The sequence below is a fragment of the Haliotis rufescens genome, unplaced genomic scaffold, assembly GCF_023055435.1.
Source record: "Haliotis rufescens isolate VD_foot unplaced genomic scaffold, xgHalRufe1.0.p SCAF_20, whole genome shotgun sequence".
NCBI lineage: Eukaryota > Metazoa > Mollusca > Gastropoda > Lepetellida > Haliotidae > Haliotis > Haliotis rufescens.
The window spans coordinates 18583073-18599838 of record NW_025963891.1 but is presented as its reverse complement, the minus strand read 5'-3'; the positions used below and the strand labels follow the sequence as shown (position 1 = coordinate 18599838).

Genomic DNA, 16766 nt, shown 5'->3' with positions numbered 1-16766 from the left:
CCAGACCTGTTCAGACCACCCTCTAAATTGCTGCTGTTCTGTGTGCAGGAGTCCATGAAGATGATGGGTCTGAGCAACTGGCTGCACTGGATGGCTTGGTTCATCAAGTACCTCCTCTTCTCCCTCATCTCCATCATACTGATGACCATCTTCTTCTCCGTCCGTGTCGGACCCAAGCATGAGAACGTCATCGGCAACACGGACCCGTTCATCCTCTTCCTCTTCCTTATCATCTACTGCATCTCGGCCATCTGCTTCTGCTTTGCCGTCAGTGTGTTCTTCAAGAAAGGTGATATTACATACATTTACAGAGTTTCATTTTTAACCCAGATATGACCTCTATCTTCATGTACCTTTGTTTTTCTGGTTTCACTGCTTTTTCAACAAATCCTCTTAAACCACAAGGCCTATTAATCTGAATCTTGGAATTAATGATTACAGTCACGGTGTTTGTAATGAGTGGATAGAGTTTCTGCCTGGAGAGCAGAAGGTCGGTCCGATTACCCGTTCCTGACAGTAGCCTTGTCCCCTGTTCCAAACAGTAACCTTGTTCCGTGTCCCTGACAGTGACCTTGTTCCTTGTTCCTGACAGTAACCTTGTTCCATGTCCCTGACAGGAGCCTTGTCCCCTGTCCCAAACAGTAACCTTGTCTCCTGTTCCAAACAGTAACCTTGTTCCCTGTCCCAAACAGTAACCTTGTCCCCTGTTCCAAACAGTAACCTTGTTCCCTGTCCCAAACAGTAACCTTGTTCCCTGTTCCTGACAGTAGCCTTGTCCCCTGTTCCAAACAGTAACCTTGTTCCCTGTTCCAAACAGTAACCTTGTTCCCTGTTCCAAACAGTAACCTTGTTCCCTGTCCCAAACAGTAACCTTGTTCCCTGTTCCTGACAGTAGCCTTGTCCCCTGTTCCAAACAGTAACCTTGTTCCCTGTTCCTGACAGTAGCCTTGTCTCCTGTTCAAAACAGTAACCTTGTTCCCTGTTCCTGACAGTAGCCTTGTCCCCTGTTCCAAACAGTAGCCTTGTTCCATGTCCCAGACAGTGACCTTGTTCCTTGTTCCTGACAGTAACCTTGTTCCGTTTTCCTGACAATGACCTTGTTCCATGTCCCTGACAGTAGCCTTGTTCCCTGTTCCAAACAGTAACCTTGTTCCGTGTTCCTGACAATGACCTTGTTCCATGTCCCTGACAGTGACCTTGTTCCTTGTTCCAGCCAACTCTGCAGCAGCGGCAGGAGGGATCCTGTTCTTCTGCTCCTACATCCCATACTTCTTCATCCAGAACCGGTACGATACCATGACTTGGGGGGAGAAGATGGCCGCCTGTATTGACTTCCAAGTCGCCATGGCATTTGGCGGTCAGGTCATCGGCATGTTTGAAGGCATAGGTCAGTGTCATCTACTCTGCAGAGTATCATCTTTGGTGATGTAGATTAGAAGAACTTTTATGGTTTACTAACTTTACGAATAATATTTTTATTAGACAAATTATGTTGGCCAGAATATTTTTATTAGACAAATTATGTTTGTCAAAATATTTTTATTAGACAAATTATGTTTGTCAGAATATTTATTTAGACCAATTATGTATGCAGAGTTAGACATCACCACCAATCTGTTTAATTGAATAAGAGGCGAGTGTAACCCTAACCCCTAATTTAGTTCGTAATAACCGTAGTTCGTTATATGCATACATACAGCATATATACAACAAATGGTCGGGACTAAAAATAAGTTTGTTATATCCGTCAGTTCATTATAAGCGAGTTCGTTATAAACGTAGTTTACTGTAGTTAGCCGTAAATGTTTGATGGCAGGGTCGGGAGTCCAGTGGAGCAACCTGGACCAGGGTGTGTCCGTAGATGACAACTTCGCCCTGCTCCACATTCTCCTCATGATGTTGTTCGACTCTGTTCTCTACTGTGCCATTGCCTGGTACGTGGAAGCCGTCTTCCCTGGAGAATTTGGAGTCCCTCAGAAGTGGTACTTTTTCCTGACGGTAGGTGATCTTTACAGACTTTGACCAGGGGTACATGTGTTAGTGACCCGGGAAGATCCGGGGTAGAATAGGTCTTCAGCAGCCAATGCTTACCGTAAAAGGCGAATATGCTTGTTGGAAGAGGCGACTAACGGGATCAGGTGGTCAGGCTTGCTGACTTGGTTGATGCATGTCATTGATCCCATTTGTGTTTGATCGATGGCTCATGATATCAAACACTGGACTGTCTGGTCCTTACTCGATTATTTACAGACCACCGTCATATAGCTGGAATATTGCTGAGTGCGCCGTTAACCAAAAAACCAACCAACAAGTGTTAGCACTGCATCTTGTGATTACATGGCTACTATCTGTTATGCGAGTTCCTACTGATTTCGGTTTGTATCACTTGATACTTAATAAAGAGCCATGGTCATCAGAGCCCCACTATTATTCAACTCCCATACTTTAAAACCTACTCATATTCAGCTCAAGATTCTGCAACAAATTTATATAGGTATTATTTTGAGCCTGGAAAATTTGGTTTTCTAGCTTTGATTCTTTTATATTAGTAAATTTGTTGAATCTAGCATATTTCCTTGCACCATTCATCCACATATAAGACTATATCAGCTGGTAACATTGAACAAGGCTGGTGTCAGGAACAGGGAATAAGGCTACTGTCTGAAACAGGGAACAAGGCTACTGTCAGGAACAGGGAATAAAGCAGACTGTCATCCTGCTGTTTGTTATGTATTGGAGAAAACACTTTCCCTCGGTTTTGGTAGACAGATCATGCTTTGGGGAGAGGGAAAAACCAAGGGGGCGAAGCCCCCGCGGTTTTTCCCGACCCCCAGGGCATGCTCTGTCTACCAAAACCGAGGGAAAGTGTTTTTCCATGATTATAAACCGAAAAAAGAAACTTAAAACGACATTTATCATCATTTTTATGTTTCGAACATACTTTCCATGAACCTTAGGAAACGCTTGTAAAATATCGGTTGCTGGCGTACGGATCTTGAAAAGGACATTCTAAAAACCAGTGAGGCTTATCAACACCTCTGTAGCCTCGTGGTACACTCACTGGGCTACAGATATGAAGGTTGTGAGTTCGATCCTCGGGAATATAAAGAAAACATTTGTCATTTGATTTTACATTTCATTACATGTTACAATCTCAACGGAAGTTATATTAATAAAATACCCAGGACATTATATAAAATCCCTGGGATATTATATAAAATCCCAGGGACATTACAACGTCCCTGTTTATGAGATTTAACCCGACTGGAAAGTAAAACCTCACAATAGGTTTTAATGCCTATAGAAAGAAGTCTCTTACTTAATAGCGATCCCAATGAATAGGTTTATAAATGTTATTATCATACCTCCATGTCAGAATGATGGGATCTGATTGGTCCATGTGATCTTGATAAAATACTGTGTAACCCACCTTGGAGGGTAATAAATTTCTCACAGGGGGAATAAATCTCTTATACCCTGCCACAAGCAAGACAGGCTGCACATAGATTTCTGAGAGGCAGAATAAATCACTTCTACCCCGCTTCCAAGCAAAAAACCGCTTGCTTTAGCACGTGACATAGCACAAGTTAACCTGAGCTCAATCGAACAGCTGTTTTCTATCAATTTTGAATTTGTTTTAATTCTTTTTCAATGTCATATTAAAACATGTCAGATAAATTCATTGTAGCAGGATCAGGGGGTTACATAGATTTTTATGTGTCCTGTATTATGTTTTATACCACAAACCGGAACCTGCTACAACTTATATTATTTTATTATGTAATCTACACCTGTCTAATTTTTTTAAGTGTTTTCTTAAATAGATTAATAGTGTTGTTAAATGTTAAAAGTTAGTTCATAAATATTACTATCTCGTGAGAGCGGGACTCCATTCAAGATGGCGGCGCCCAGTGAGAGATCACATTGGATGTTGCCAGTGTAACATGTAACTGATAAGCAATGTTCTATGTGATAGTATATTTAATTTAAGGGAGGTAGGTTGCAGGGGGAATGACGGTTAGACGTTATATGTTGAGAATGTTGCTGTGTGTGCATGTAGTGTATTGTTGTTAAATATATAACTGAATAAAGCACCTTGACACAACATACTCAAGATATCATCATTGTATCATTTGGGTCATACACCGATCTAACAGTATGTTCCCATATCCTTCTCCAGCGGTCATCCACCAATCTAACAATATGTTTCCATATCCTTCTCTAGCGGTCATACACCCATCTAACAATATGTTCCCATATCCTTCTCCAGCAGTCATACACCGATCTAACAGTATGTTTCCATATCCTTCTCCAGCGGTCATACACCGATCTAACAATATGTTCCCATATCCTTCTCCAGCAGTCATACACCGATCTAACAGTATGTTTCCATATCCTTCTCCAGCGGTCATGCACCGATCTAACAGTATGTTCCCATATCCTTCTCCAGTGGTCATACACCGATCTAACAATATGTTCCCATATCCTTCTCCAGCAGTCATACACCCATCTAACAGTATGTTCCCATATCCTTCTCCAGCGGTCATACACCGATCTAACAATATGTTCCCATATCCTTCTCTAGCGGTCATACACCGATCTAACAATATGTTCCCTTCTCTAGCGGTCATACACCGATTTAACAATATGTTCCCATATCCTTCTCTAGCGGTCATACACCCATCTAACAATATGTTCCCATATCCTTCTCTAGTGGTCATACACCCATCTAACAATATGTTCCCATATCCTTCTCCAGCGGTCATACACCGATCTAACAATATGTTCCCATATCCTTCTCCAGCAGTCATACACCCATCTAACAATATGTTCCCATATCCTTCTCTAGTGGTCATACACCCATTTAACAATATGTTCCCATATCCTTCTCTAACGGTCATACACCCATCTAACAGTATGTTTCCATATCCTTCTCCAGCAGTCATACACCAATCTAACAGTATGTTCCCATATCCTTCTCCAGCGGTCATACACCGATCTAACAATATGTTCCCATATCCTTCTCTAGCGGTCATACACCGATCTAACAATATGTTCCCTTCTCTAGCGGTCATACACCGATTTAACAATATGTTCATATATCCTTCTCTAGCGGTCATACACCCATCTAACAATATGTTCCCTTCTCTAGCGGTCATACACCCATCTAACAATATGTTCCCTTCTCTAGCGGTCATACACCGATCTAACAATATGTTCCCATATCCTTCTCTAGTGGTCATACACCCATCTAACAATATGATCCCATAACCTTCTCTAGTGGTCATACACCCATCTAACAATATGTTCCCATATCCTTCTCTAGCGGTCATACACCGATCTAACAGTATGTTTCCATATCCTTCTCCAGTGGTCATACACCGATCTAACAATATGTTCCCATATCCTTCTCTAGCGGTCATACACCGATCTAACAATATGTTCCCATATCCTTCTCCAGCAGTCATCCACCCATCTAACAATATGTTCCCATATCCTTCTCCAGCGGTCATACACCGATCTAACAATATGTTCCCATATCCTTCTCCAGCAGTCATACACCGATCTAACAGTATGTTTCCATATCCTTCTCTAGCGGTCATACACCCATCTAACAATATGTTCCCATATCCTTCTCCAGCAGTCATACACCGATCTAACAGTATGTTTCCATATCCTTCTCCAGCAGTCATACACCGATCTAACAATATGTTCCCATATCCTTCTCCAGCAGTCATACACTGATCTAACAGTATGTTTCCATATCCTTCTCCAGCGGTCATGCACCGATCTAACAGTATGTTCCCATATCCTTCTCCAGTGGTCATACACCGATCTAACAATATGTTCCCATATCCTTCTCCAGCAGTCATACACCCATCTAACAGTATGTTCCCATATCCTTCTCCAGCGGTCATACACCGATCTAACAATATGTTCCCATATCCTTCTCTAGCGGTCATACACCGATCTAACAATATGTTCCCATATCCTTCTCTAGCGGTCATACACCGATCTAACAATATGTTCCCTTCTCTAGCGGTCATACACTGATTTAACAATATGTTCCCATATCCTTCTCTAGCGGTCATACACCCATCTAACAATATGTTCCCATATCCTTCTCTAGTGGTCATACACCCATCTAACAATATGTTCCCATATCCTTCTCCAGCAGTCATACACCGATCTAACAGTATGTTTCAATATCCTTCCCCAGCGGTCATGCACCGATCTAACAGTATGTTTCCATATCCTTCTCCAGCAGTCATACACCCATCTAACAGTATGTTTCAATATCCTTCTCCAGCGGTCATGCACCGATCTAACAGTATGTTCCCATATCCTTCTCAAGCGGTCATACACCGATCTAACAATATGTTCCCATATCCTTCTCTAGCGGTCATACACCGATCTCACAATATGTTCCCTTCTCTAGCAGTCATACACCGATTTAACAATATGTTCCCATATCCTTCTCTAGCGGTCATACACCCATCTAACAATATGTTCCCATATCCTTCTCCAGCGGTCATACACCGATCTAACAATATGTTACCATATCCTTCTCTAGTGGTCATACACCGATCTAACAATATGTTCCCATATCCTTCTCCAGCGGTCATACACCGATCTAACAATATGTTCCCATATCCTTCTCTAGCGGTCATACACTGATCTAACAGTATGTTCCCTTCTCTAGCAGTCATACACCGATTTAACAATATGTTCCCATATCCTTCTCTAGCGGTCATACACCCATCTAACAATATGTTCCCATATCCTTCTCCAGCGGTCATACACCGATCTAACAATATGTTCCCATATCCTTCTCCAGCGGTCATACACCGATCTAACAATATGTTCCCATATCCTTCTCTAGCGGTCATACACCCATCTAACAATATGTTCCCATATCCTTCTCCAGCGGTCATACACCGATCTAACAATATGTTCCCATATCCTTCTCTAGTGGTCATACACCCATCTAACAATATGATCCCATAACCTTCTCCAGCGGTCATACACCCATCTAACAATATGATCCCATAACCTTCTCCAGCGGTCATACACCCATCTAACAATATGTTCCCATATCCTTCTCTAGCGGTCATACACCGATCTAACAATATGTTCCCATATCCTTCTCCAGCGGTCATAAACCCATCTAACAATATGTTCCAATATCCTTCTCCAGCGGTCATACACCGATCTAACAATATGTTCCCATATCCTTCTCTAGCGGTCATACACCCATCTAACAATATGTTCCCATAACCTTCTCCAGCGGTCATACACCGATCTAACAATATGTTCCCTTCTCTAGCGGTCATACACCCATCTAACAATATGTTCCCATAACCTTCTCCAGCGGTCATACACCCATCTAACAATATGTTCCCATATCCTTCTCTAGCGGTCATACACCCATCTAACAATATGTTCCCTTCTCTAGCGGTCATACACCGATTTAACAATATGTTCCCATATCCTTCTCTAGCGGTCATACACCGATCTAACAATATGTTCCCATATCTTTCTCTAGCGGTCATACACCGATTTAACAATATGTTCCCATATCCTTTTCTAGCGGTCATACACCGATTTAACAATATGTTCCCATATCCTTCTCCAGCGGTCATACACCCATCTAACAATATGATCCCATATCCTTCTCTAGTGGTCATACTGGTGTGGTACAAAACAGCGAGATGATGTTGATGACAGCAAAGACTTGAATACCGAAAAAGAAGATGAATACTTTGAGAAGGACCCAGTCGGCATGAGGCCCGGAATCAGCATAAGAAACCTGAGCAAGGTGAGCTACAGCACTTCAGGAAGGTGTCATGTATCACAGCAGGTCCTGGCCAGGGTTGGATTTGACGAGATGTCCAGCACGGGTTTCAAAGGCGAATTTAGCTGTCTGGTCTTGGAAAAGGCCTGAAAATTGATAACATGCCTTGAATGTGGAAACCGTTTTTAACTCTGATGCTATATGAATATTTTCCATTTGTTTACTATCATTGCATGATGTAGCAGAAAATTAGCCCAAAACGTAATGGATAATTAATGTTGACGTTAGGGCTGGGACGGGTAACTCGGGTACTCGGGTCGGGTGGGTACTGAGAAGGACCCAGGTACCCACAGGACTACCTGGACCCATGGTTAGTCATGTTGAATATTGTTTGCTGACAAAAATTATCCAGAACCCCATGGTTACACTACAAGTCTCTAATGTTCGCATTTCTTTCTGACTATGCACCCATTCCTTCTTAAGATAATACTTCAGTCAACTTCAGTGTATGCATGATCAGATTGTTTTATAAGTGTATCTAAATACATTTTGCCAGGGCTACGGTCAAATTATTCCCAATCGGACATTTTGTACCCATCTCTTGAGACCTCCAGCAGGTTCCTGGGTAGGGTCGGGTAAAAGGGGGGTGGGTACCCTGGTAATAAATTTGGACTCGTCCCAACCCTAGTTGACGTACAGGTCGGTGGACTTGGATGTATGTACAAACACCAGTCAATCTGACAATTAAGTTCTATTGTCCAAAAAAGTCTGTTTGAAGAGACGCATGATTACCTTGAAAAGTTTTGTAGGAATCTTGGGAGGGTAAGAAAGATGGACAACTCCTCTATAGTTAAAACAAAGATGGAAGTATTAAGGGAACACAGAAAGGTAGCAAGAAATTATCCTGATCAGACCTGCTTAATGCATTTTTGTATTCCATCAAGACAGGATACAGAATGTAACGTTAGTTATCCCTCTTATCTCAAAGATATCACAATGCACTATAACCCAGCTAGAGCACTTCTCTCAAATCAATAATTTCCGCTCCAGGTTTCAAAATCAGAGTAAAATACCTTTCATTGTCGTTGTCACTTCTTTGTGGAACCCGTCCCTTTCACACTGAAGTCAGTGCCTGTGCTTAAAAAGAACGCTTAAAAATCTGCGCTAAAAAAAATATCTCTTCCAGCACTATTCCCATAAACTCTGCAGTTCTGGTTGATAAGGGATTTCAGAGAAAAACATGATAGCCAGTCCTGTAACTTGTGTGGTGTGGACAATTCTGGAAATATAGCGCATAATATATATATGAAAATTGTATGCGTGAGAGAACCCGGGTCTTTGACATGACGGGCGAATGCTTTAACCACTAGGCTACCCTACCGCCCCGAAAATTGTATTACTGCAGACAGGGTTCACTGATGGATTTCAACTCTTTCTTCAGTGGTATTACAGCTTCTAAAATGCCACTTAAAGATAAAATTGTATGGTTGAAATATCTCTTTAATTATCACTTTAAATTTCCTCATGTTTTGACAATGGCCTCTGTGGTGTAGTGGATAGAAAGCTGTTGTTGTGGATATAACGGTTCTAAATATATGCTTGACTCGGAAAGTAAATTAGCTAGTTATTTTGTTTCGGAAATTAGCTCTGTTGTACGCATGTTGAAAAAGCTTCATTGGGTATTTACCTGTGCTGTTTTAAAACAGTTGAGTTTTCCATTTTATGCATGCGTTTCTGTACGCAAGTTAATTGATAGTAAATGGGTTTTGAATAATTTTGGGGGGTATTTTATGCAAATATGCCAGATATCTGTAGCTCTGGCAAGCACTATGTAAATAGCATTAGTCTGGACTCACAACTTGGTGTTAAACCCCTCCTCACCTCACCCAACTTTCCTCACCTCACCTCATCTCACTTCACCTAGTCTCACCTCACTTCACCTCACCTCACCCTCCTAACCTCACCTACCTCACCTCACCTCTCTCCACCTCACCCCACCCCACCTCACCTCATGTCAGATCACCTCACTTCACCCCACCCCACCTCACCTAAACCACCTCGCCCCACCCCACCTCACCTCATGTCAAATCACCTCACCCCACCTCACCTCACGTCAGATCACCTCACCCCACCCCACCTCACCTCACCTCACCTCATGATTTAACCACCCTGTGTTTGTATGGCAGGAGTTCGGCACGGGGGAAGCTTGTAAGAAGGCTGTGTCTGGGATGACCCTTGACATGTATGAAGGGCAGATAACTGCACTCCTCGGCCACAACGGCGCTGGGAAGACCACCACCATGTCCATGCTTACAGGTCAGATGTTTTCTGCCTTCACATTCGTGGATAGCCACAGCCCTTTGTAGGGGTCACAGGTTACCCTGTGGTTTAAGAGGCTGCTATTCGCTGAGTTATGTCCCTTTGTCATGCAGGATCCATTGACTATGGCTTCGAATAATGATACTTGGTTTGTCAGTGTAGTAAACGTATAGGACCTGTCACTTTGGGCTTTACTCTCACATTAAGTGGATATATATCGTGATAGAAATGAACTACTACTGCTCAGGGCAATGTGAAACCCAAATTACTCCCTCAGTAATACATTATATATATTTTTTACTTTTACAGATTTGTATAGGAATTACTCAAAAAGCATAGCATTATAAATGTAAAGCTCTGTGCCTAATACAGTATCTTAATGTAACTACATTCTGTCCCCACAGGGTTCATCCCTCCAACAGGGGGCACTGCCCGGGTCAACGGCTACGACATCCGAGAGGACATTGTCAGCGTGAGAAGCAGCCTCGGTCTCTGTCCTCAACACGACATCCTATTTGACAGTCTCACAGTGGAGGAACATCTCATCTTCTTTGCCAAGGTCACTAGTCAATATTTACTTATCTGAGCAACTACTGAATCAGAACACAGGCCCTTGTGTCATTGCTTAAATATTTCTAGATCCATCACGAGTGCCAGAAATGCACTGTCCTATTATACCTTTACACAAGACCAGACACTCCATACAGCACAGCTCGCCTTGTATCGCTGTTTCTAAAGTGAAATCGCAGACCAGGCACAAACACTTTATATCTACCTTGTCTTGGGTGACTATTCTATCAAATCCAATGCATGACACCTCCCAGTTCTTTATTGCTATGAAATAATATCGACCGAAAGCTGTCAACTCGCCAATTTGAAACCAACTGGGCACAAATGGCCGACATCAGACCCACACAGAATGGGTGTGTGTCAGAAACAGTTCTCCTCGAGCGGTGCTGCATGGAGTGTCTGGCCTAGTGTTAAAGCATAATAGGATTGTTCATTTCTGACACTCGTGATTGATCTTGAAATATTTAAGCTTCGACACAAGGTCCTGTGAGTCAGAAACCAATTTTTAACCTCTGTGCCTTGTTATCAAATGCTCACAGAATTAAAGACGAGTAACTATGAAAGATGAACACATCTCAGTGATAGAGCTACATGAATGTCTGTCACAAGAGAATAATATTTGCATTTCTTTTACCACTACAAAGCAAATGGAATTTTGACAGACAAATTTCTTCATTTCATTAATTTTAGACAGTCTTTTTTTACCATCATGTTTGCAATTTCAATACTTATGTTGAATCTGTTTCTTGTTTTCACAGCTGAAAGGTGTACCATCAGCCAAAGTGGCATCTGAGGTGGACCTGATGTTGAACAACATCGGACTGCAGCCCAAGAGGAAAGCCCAGTCGCGAACTCTGTCTGGTGGCATGAAGAGAAAATTGTCTGTGGGCATAGCACTCATAGGTGGATCTAAGGTAGATCGTCTCAGTGGGAAAACTCTCTGTGGGCATAGCACTCATAGGTGGATCTAAGGTAGCTCATCTCAGTGGGAAAACTGTCTGTGGGCATAGCACTCATAGGTGGATCTAAGGTAGCTCATCTCAGTGGGACAACTGTCTGTGGGCATGGCACTCATAGGTGGATCTAAGGTAGATCGTCTCAGTGGGAAAACTGTGGGCATAGCACTCATAGGTGGATCTAAGGTAGCTAATCTCAGTTGGACAACTGTCTGTGGGCATAGCACTCATAGGTGGATCTAAGGTAGATCGTCTCAGTGGGAAAACTGTGGGCATAGCATTCATAGGTGGATCTAAGGTAGATCGTCTCAGTGGGAAAACTGTCTGTGGGCATAGCACTCATAGGTGGATCTAAGGTAGATCGTCTCAGTGGGAAAACTGTGGGCATAGCATTCATAGGTGGATCTAAGGTAGATCGTCTCAGTGGGAAAACTGTCTGTGGGCATAGCTCTCATAGGTGGATCTAAGGTAGATCGTCTCAGTGGGAAAACTGTGGGCATAGCATTCATAGGTGGATCTAAGGTAGATCGTCTCAGTGGGAAAACTGTCTGTGGGCATAGCTCTCATAGGTGGATCTAAGGTAGCTCATCTCAGTGGGAAAACTGTCTGTGGGCATAGCTCTCAAAGGCGGATCTAAGGTAGCTAATCTCAGTGGGACAGCTGTCTGTGGGCATAGCACTCATAGGTGGATCTAAGGTAGCTCATCTCAGTGGGACAACTGTCTGTGGGCATAGCACTCATAGGTGGATCTAAGGTAGCTCATCTCAGTGGGAAAACTGCCTGTGGGCATAGCATTCATAGGTGGATCTAAGGTAGCTCATCTGTGGGACAACTGTCTGTGGGCATAGCACTCATAGGTGGATCTAAGGTAGCTAATCTCAGTGGGACAACTGTCTGTGGGCATAGCACTCATAGGTGGATCTAAGGTAGCTCATCTCAGTGGGAAAACTGTCTGTGGGCATAGCACTCATAGGTGGATCAATTGAGGGGACCACGGGTGGCCGAGTCGCGATTCGCTGTGCAGAGTTGCGTCCCTTGGGCACGCCAGAAACCTATGATTGTGGGTTCGAATCCCGGTTCGCCCCGATTATGTTTTAGGTTTGTCAGCACGATACCCGTGCTCGTGGGTTTCACAGAAGTGGTAAACGTCCGAGACCTGCATCACTTCGGGCTTTCCTCCCACATTGAGCTGACATGCCGCGATATAACTGGAATACTGTTAAAAGCGGTGTTAAACCCAACTCACTCACTCACTCATCTCAGTGGGAAAACTGTCTGTGGGCATAGCACTCACAGGTGGATCTAAGGTAGCTAAACTCAGTGGGAAAACTGTGGGCCTAGCACTCAAAGGTGGATCAAAGGTAGTTCATCTCAGTGGGAAAACTTTTGGCATAGCACTCATAGATGGATCTAAGGTAGCTCCTCTCAGTGGGACAACTGTGGGCATAGCATTCATAGGTGGATCTAAGGTAGATCGTCTCTGGGAAAACTGTCTGTGGGCATAGCTCTCATAGGTGGATCTAAGGTAGCTCATCTCAGTGGGAAAACTGTCTGTGGGCATAGCTCTCAAAGGCGGATCTAAGGTAGCTAATCTCAGTGGGACAGCTGTCTGTGGGCATAGCACTCATAGGTGGATCTAAGGTAGCTCATCTCAGTGGGACAACTGTCTGTGGGCATAGCACTCATAGGTGGATCTAAGGTAGATCGTCTCAGTGGGAAAACTGTCTGTGGGCATAGCACTCATAGGTGGATCTAAGGTAGATCGTCTCAGTGGGAAAACTGTGGGCATAGCATTCATAGGTGGATCTAAGGTAGATCGTCTCAGTGGGAAAACTGTCTGTGGGCATAGCTCTCATAGGTGGATCTAAGGTAGATCGTCTCAGTGGGAAAACTGTGGGCATAGCATTCATAGGTGGATCTAAGGTAGATCGTCTCAGTGGGAAAACTGTCTGTGGGCATAGCTCTCATAGGTGGATCTAAGGTAGCTCATCTCAGTGGGAAAACTGTCTGTGGGCATAGCTCTCAAAGGCGGATCTAAGGTAGCTAATCTCAGTGGGACAGCTGTCTGTGGGCATAGCACTCATAGGTGGATCTAAGGTAGCTCATCTCAGTGGGACAACTGTCTGTGGGCATAGCACTCATAGGTGGATCTAAGGTAGCTCATCTCAGTGGGAAAACTGCCTGTGGGCATAGCATTCATAGGTGGATCTAAGGTAGCTCATCTGTGGGACAACTGTCTGTGGGCATAGCACTCATAGGTGGATCTAAGGTAGCTAATCTCAGTGGGACAACTGTCTGTGGGCATAGCACTCATAGGTGGATCTAAGGTAGCTCATCTCAGTGGGAAAACTGCCTGTGGGCATAGCTCTCATAGGTGGATCTAAGGTAGCTCATCTCAGTGGGAAAACTGTCTGTGGGCATAGCACTCATAGGTGGATCTAAGGTAGCTCATCTCAGTGGGAAAACTGTCTGTGGGCATAGCACTCATAGGTGGATCAATTGAGGGGACCACGGGTGGCCGAGTCGCGATTCGCTGTGCAGAGTTGCGTCCCTTGGGCACGCCAGAAACCTATGATTGTGGGTTCGAATCCCGGTTCGCCCCGATTATGTTTTAGGTTTGTCAGCACGATACCCGTGCTCGTGGGTTTCACAGAAGTGGTAAACGTCCGAGACCTGCATCACTTCGGGCTTTCCTCCCACATTGAGCTGACATGCCGCGATATAACTGGAATACTGTTAAAAGCGGTGTTAAACCCAACTCACTCACTCACTCATCTCAGTGGGAAAACTGTCTGTGGGCATAGCACTCACAGGTGGATCTAAGGTAGCTAAACTCAGTGGGAAAACTGTGGGCCTAGCACTCAAAGGTGGATCAAAGGTAGTTCATCTCAGTGGGAAAACTTTTGGCATAGCACTCATAGATGGATCTAAGGTAGCTCCTCTCAGTGGTTAAAATGTTGGTGGGTGTACAAAGATTTGAAAATTATATTCTGCAAATCAGTAAACCAAGAAATAAGAAGAAGTAATTGTCTTCATGTCAATTAGATGGAGAAAACATTGTTCAGGAAACAGCTAGCAGTCAAGGTGACGGGTCCAATGTTCTACTGATTATCAGGTGGTGATCCTGGACGAGCCATCCTCTGGTATGGACCCGGATGCTCGTCGGCACATCTGGACCGTGCTGCAGAACAACCGGGCAGGCCGGACAATGGTGCTGACCACCCACTTCATGGACGAGGCTGATCTGCTGGGGGACAGGATTGCCATCATGGCCGAAGGGGTTGTCAAGTGTTTAGGCAGCTCTCTCTTCTTGAAGAATAAATATGGTAAGATTGAATTGATACATAATGTCATCTGTTCAAGAATAACAGTTATATCTGCACAGTGTCAAGATTTTATTCCATTTTCTAGCTTCAGTGAATGAAACAGATTACCAAATTCCCTTCATCTCTCCTGTAGGTGTTGGCTACCACATTGATGTGTGTTTAGAGTTACCTGCCCTTATTTACTCCCTCCATCAAGCTACTCTGGCGATAGCCTGTTCGCGGAGCTCTCTATACTATTGCTGCCACCAGTCATAACTCCCCACTGTGATAGGTGGCCAAAACCATGCTTGGAGTTGAACTCGCAACTGAATGACCATTATGTTTACAAACAAGTGATGACTGTCGTGAGGCCGAATACACTTATCACTGCTTTATTACTTTCTTTCTTTGTCAATTTGGATTTCTGTTTCATTAAAACTATCGTGTTATTGATATAGTAAGAATGTAAGGGAGAAGTTGGTTGATTTTCCGTTAGTCTGCAATCTCGAACCAATCTGATTATTTAAAAAAGAAAGTAAATTCATCTGGAAAACATGGTCAGTCATAAACCTTTTAAAATTGAAATATGATGGCATTCCCAAAGACATAAACAAAAATATAAACGTTACTACATATGGGGTTGGAGGGCAAATTTCAAGATTCTTGTAATGGCTGCGCCCACACTGGTGGCAGCGATGTTACCGAGAGTGTAACGAAGGTGTCACGCGCGGGGAAGGAGCTTGTCCCTCCATCTCTCCCTGATGTTGGAACTGATTACCACATTGAAGTGTGTTTGGAGTTACCCCCCTTTTTTACTCCCTCTATCTCTCCTGTAGGTGCTGGCTCCCACATTGAAGTTTGTTTAGAGTTACCTGCCCTTGTTTACTCCATTTCTCCCTCCTGTAGGAGCAGGCTACCACATTGATGTGTGTTTAGAGTTACCCCCCTTGTTTACTCCCTCCATCTCTCCCTGATGTTGGAACTGATTACCACATTGAAGTGTGTTTAGAGTTACCCCCCTTTTTTACTCCCTCCATCTCTCCTGTAGGTGCTGGCTCCTACATTGAAGTTTGTTTAGAGTTACCTGCCTTTGTTTACTCCATTTCTCCCTCCTGTAGGAGCAGTCTACCACATTGATGTGTGTTTAGAGTTACCCCCCTTGTTTACTCCCCCAATCTCTCTCTCCTGCAGGTGCTGGCTACCACATGGTCATAGTGAAGGAACCTCAGTGTGTGGTGGGGAATATCACTGCTCTTGTCACCAAGTACATCCCTGAAGCCGAGCTGGAGAGCAACATTGGTGCAGAGCTGTCTTACATCCTGCCACAGGAGAGCTCCCACCGCTTCGAGGAGCTGTTCACCCAGCTGCAGCTGGAGCAGAAGCAGCTGGGCATCTCCAGCTTCGGCGCGTCAGTCACCACCATGGAGGAGGTGTTCCTCAGGTGGGGACCATCACACAGGAGTCTTGTAAAGCAGCACTTTGAGCTGTTATAGCTGAATCAATTAGAACAAAGCTTTGTGGGATCATATAAGAACAATTACTTTCTTCTTTTACAGATTTCAGGATGCAAAATATCAATATTTGTAAGGGTTGATATAAGATTAATTTCTAAAAAAGACCCATTTTGAAATAATTGTTTTAATACAATGCAAATCATATCATTTAATAATGCATTGACCACAGCATGTTTAATACATTTTCTTTCACTTTTGCAAAAGCTGTTTTGCCTAAATCAAGACAATATGTTAATCTGAAATTTCGAAGGTAACAGGTCCCCGAGCATTAAAAGGGATTACCGGTAGGTCAACTTCAACACCAAAC

General features: G+C 43.6%; 1 protein-coding gene across 3 annotated transcripts in view; it reads left to right on the top strand.

Moving 5' to 3' along the window:
- LOC124132994 (phospholipid-transporting ATPase ABCA3-like) overlaps nucleotides 1-16766 on the top strand; it is a 53665-nt gene that overhangs the window by 15988 nt on the left and 20911 nt on the right. For all 3 annotated transcript variants that reach the window (XM_048400912.1, XM_048400913.1, XM_048400911.1), the window contains exons 5-13: nucleotides 49-289; nucleotides 1214-1387; nucleotides 1817-1998; nucleotides 7682-7819; nucleotides 9982-10111; nucleotides 10519-10673; nucleotides 11443-11598; nucleotides 14756-14966; nucleotides 16137-16386. In XM_048400912.1, the coding sequence (XP_048256869.1) occupies nucleotides 49-289; nucleotides 1214-1387; nucleotides 1817-1998; nucleotides 7682-7819; nucleotides 9982-10111; nucleotides 10519-10673; nucleotides 11443-11598; nucleotides 14756-14966; nucleotides 16137-16386 (1637 nt within the window). The remainder of the gene's footprint in view (nucleotides 1-48; nucleotides 290-1213; nucleotides 1388-1816; nucleotides 1999-7681; nucleotides 7820-9981; nucleotides 10112-10518; nucleotides 10674-11442; nucleotides 11599-14755; nucleotides 14967-16136; nucleotides 16387-16766) is intronic.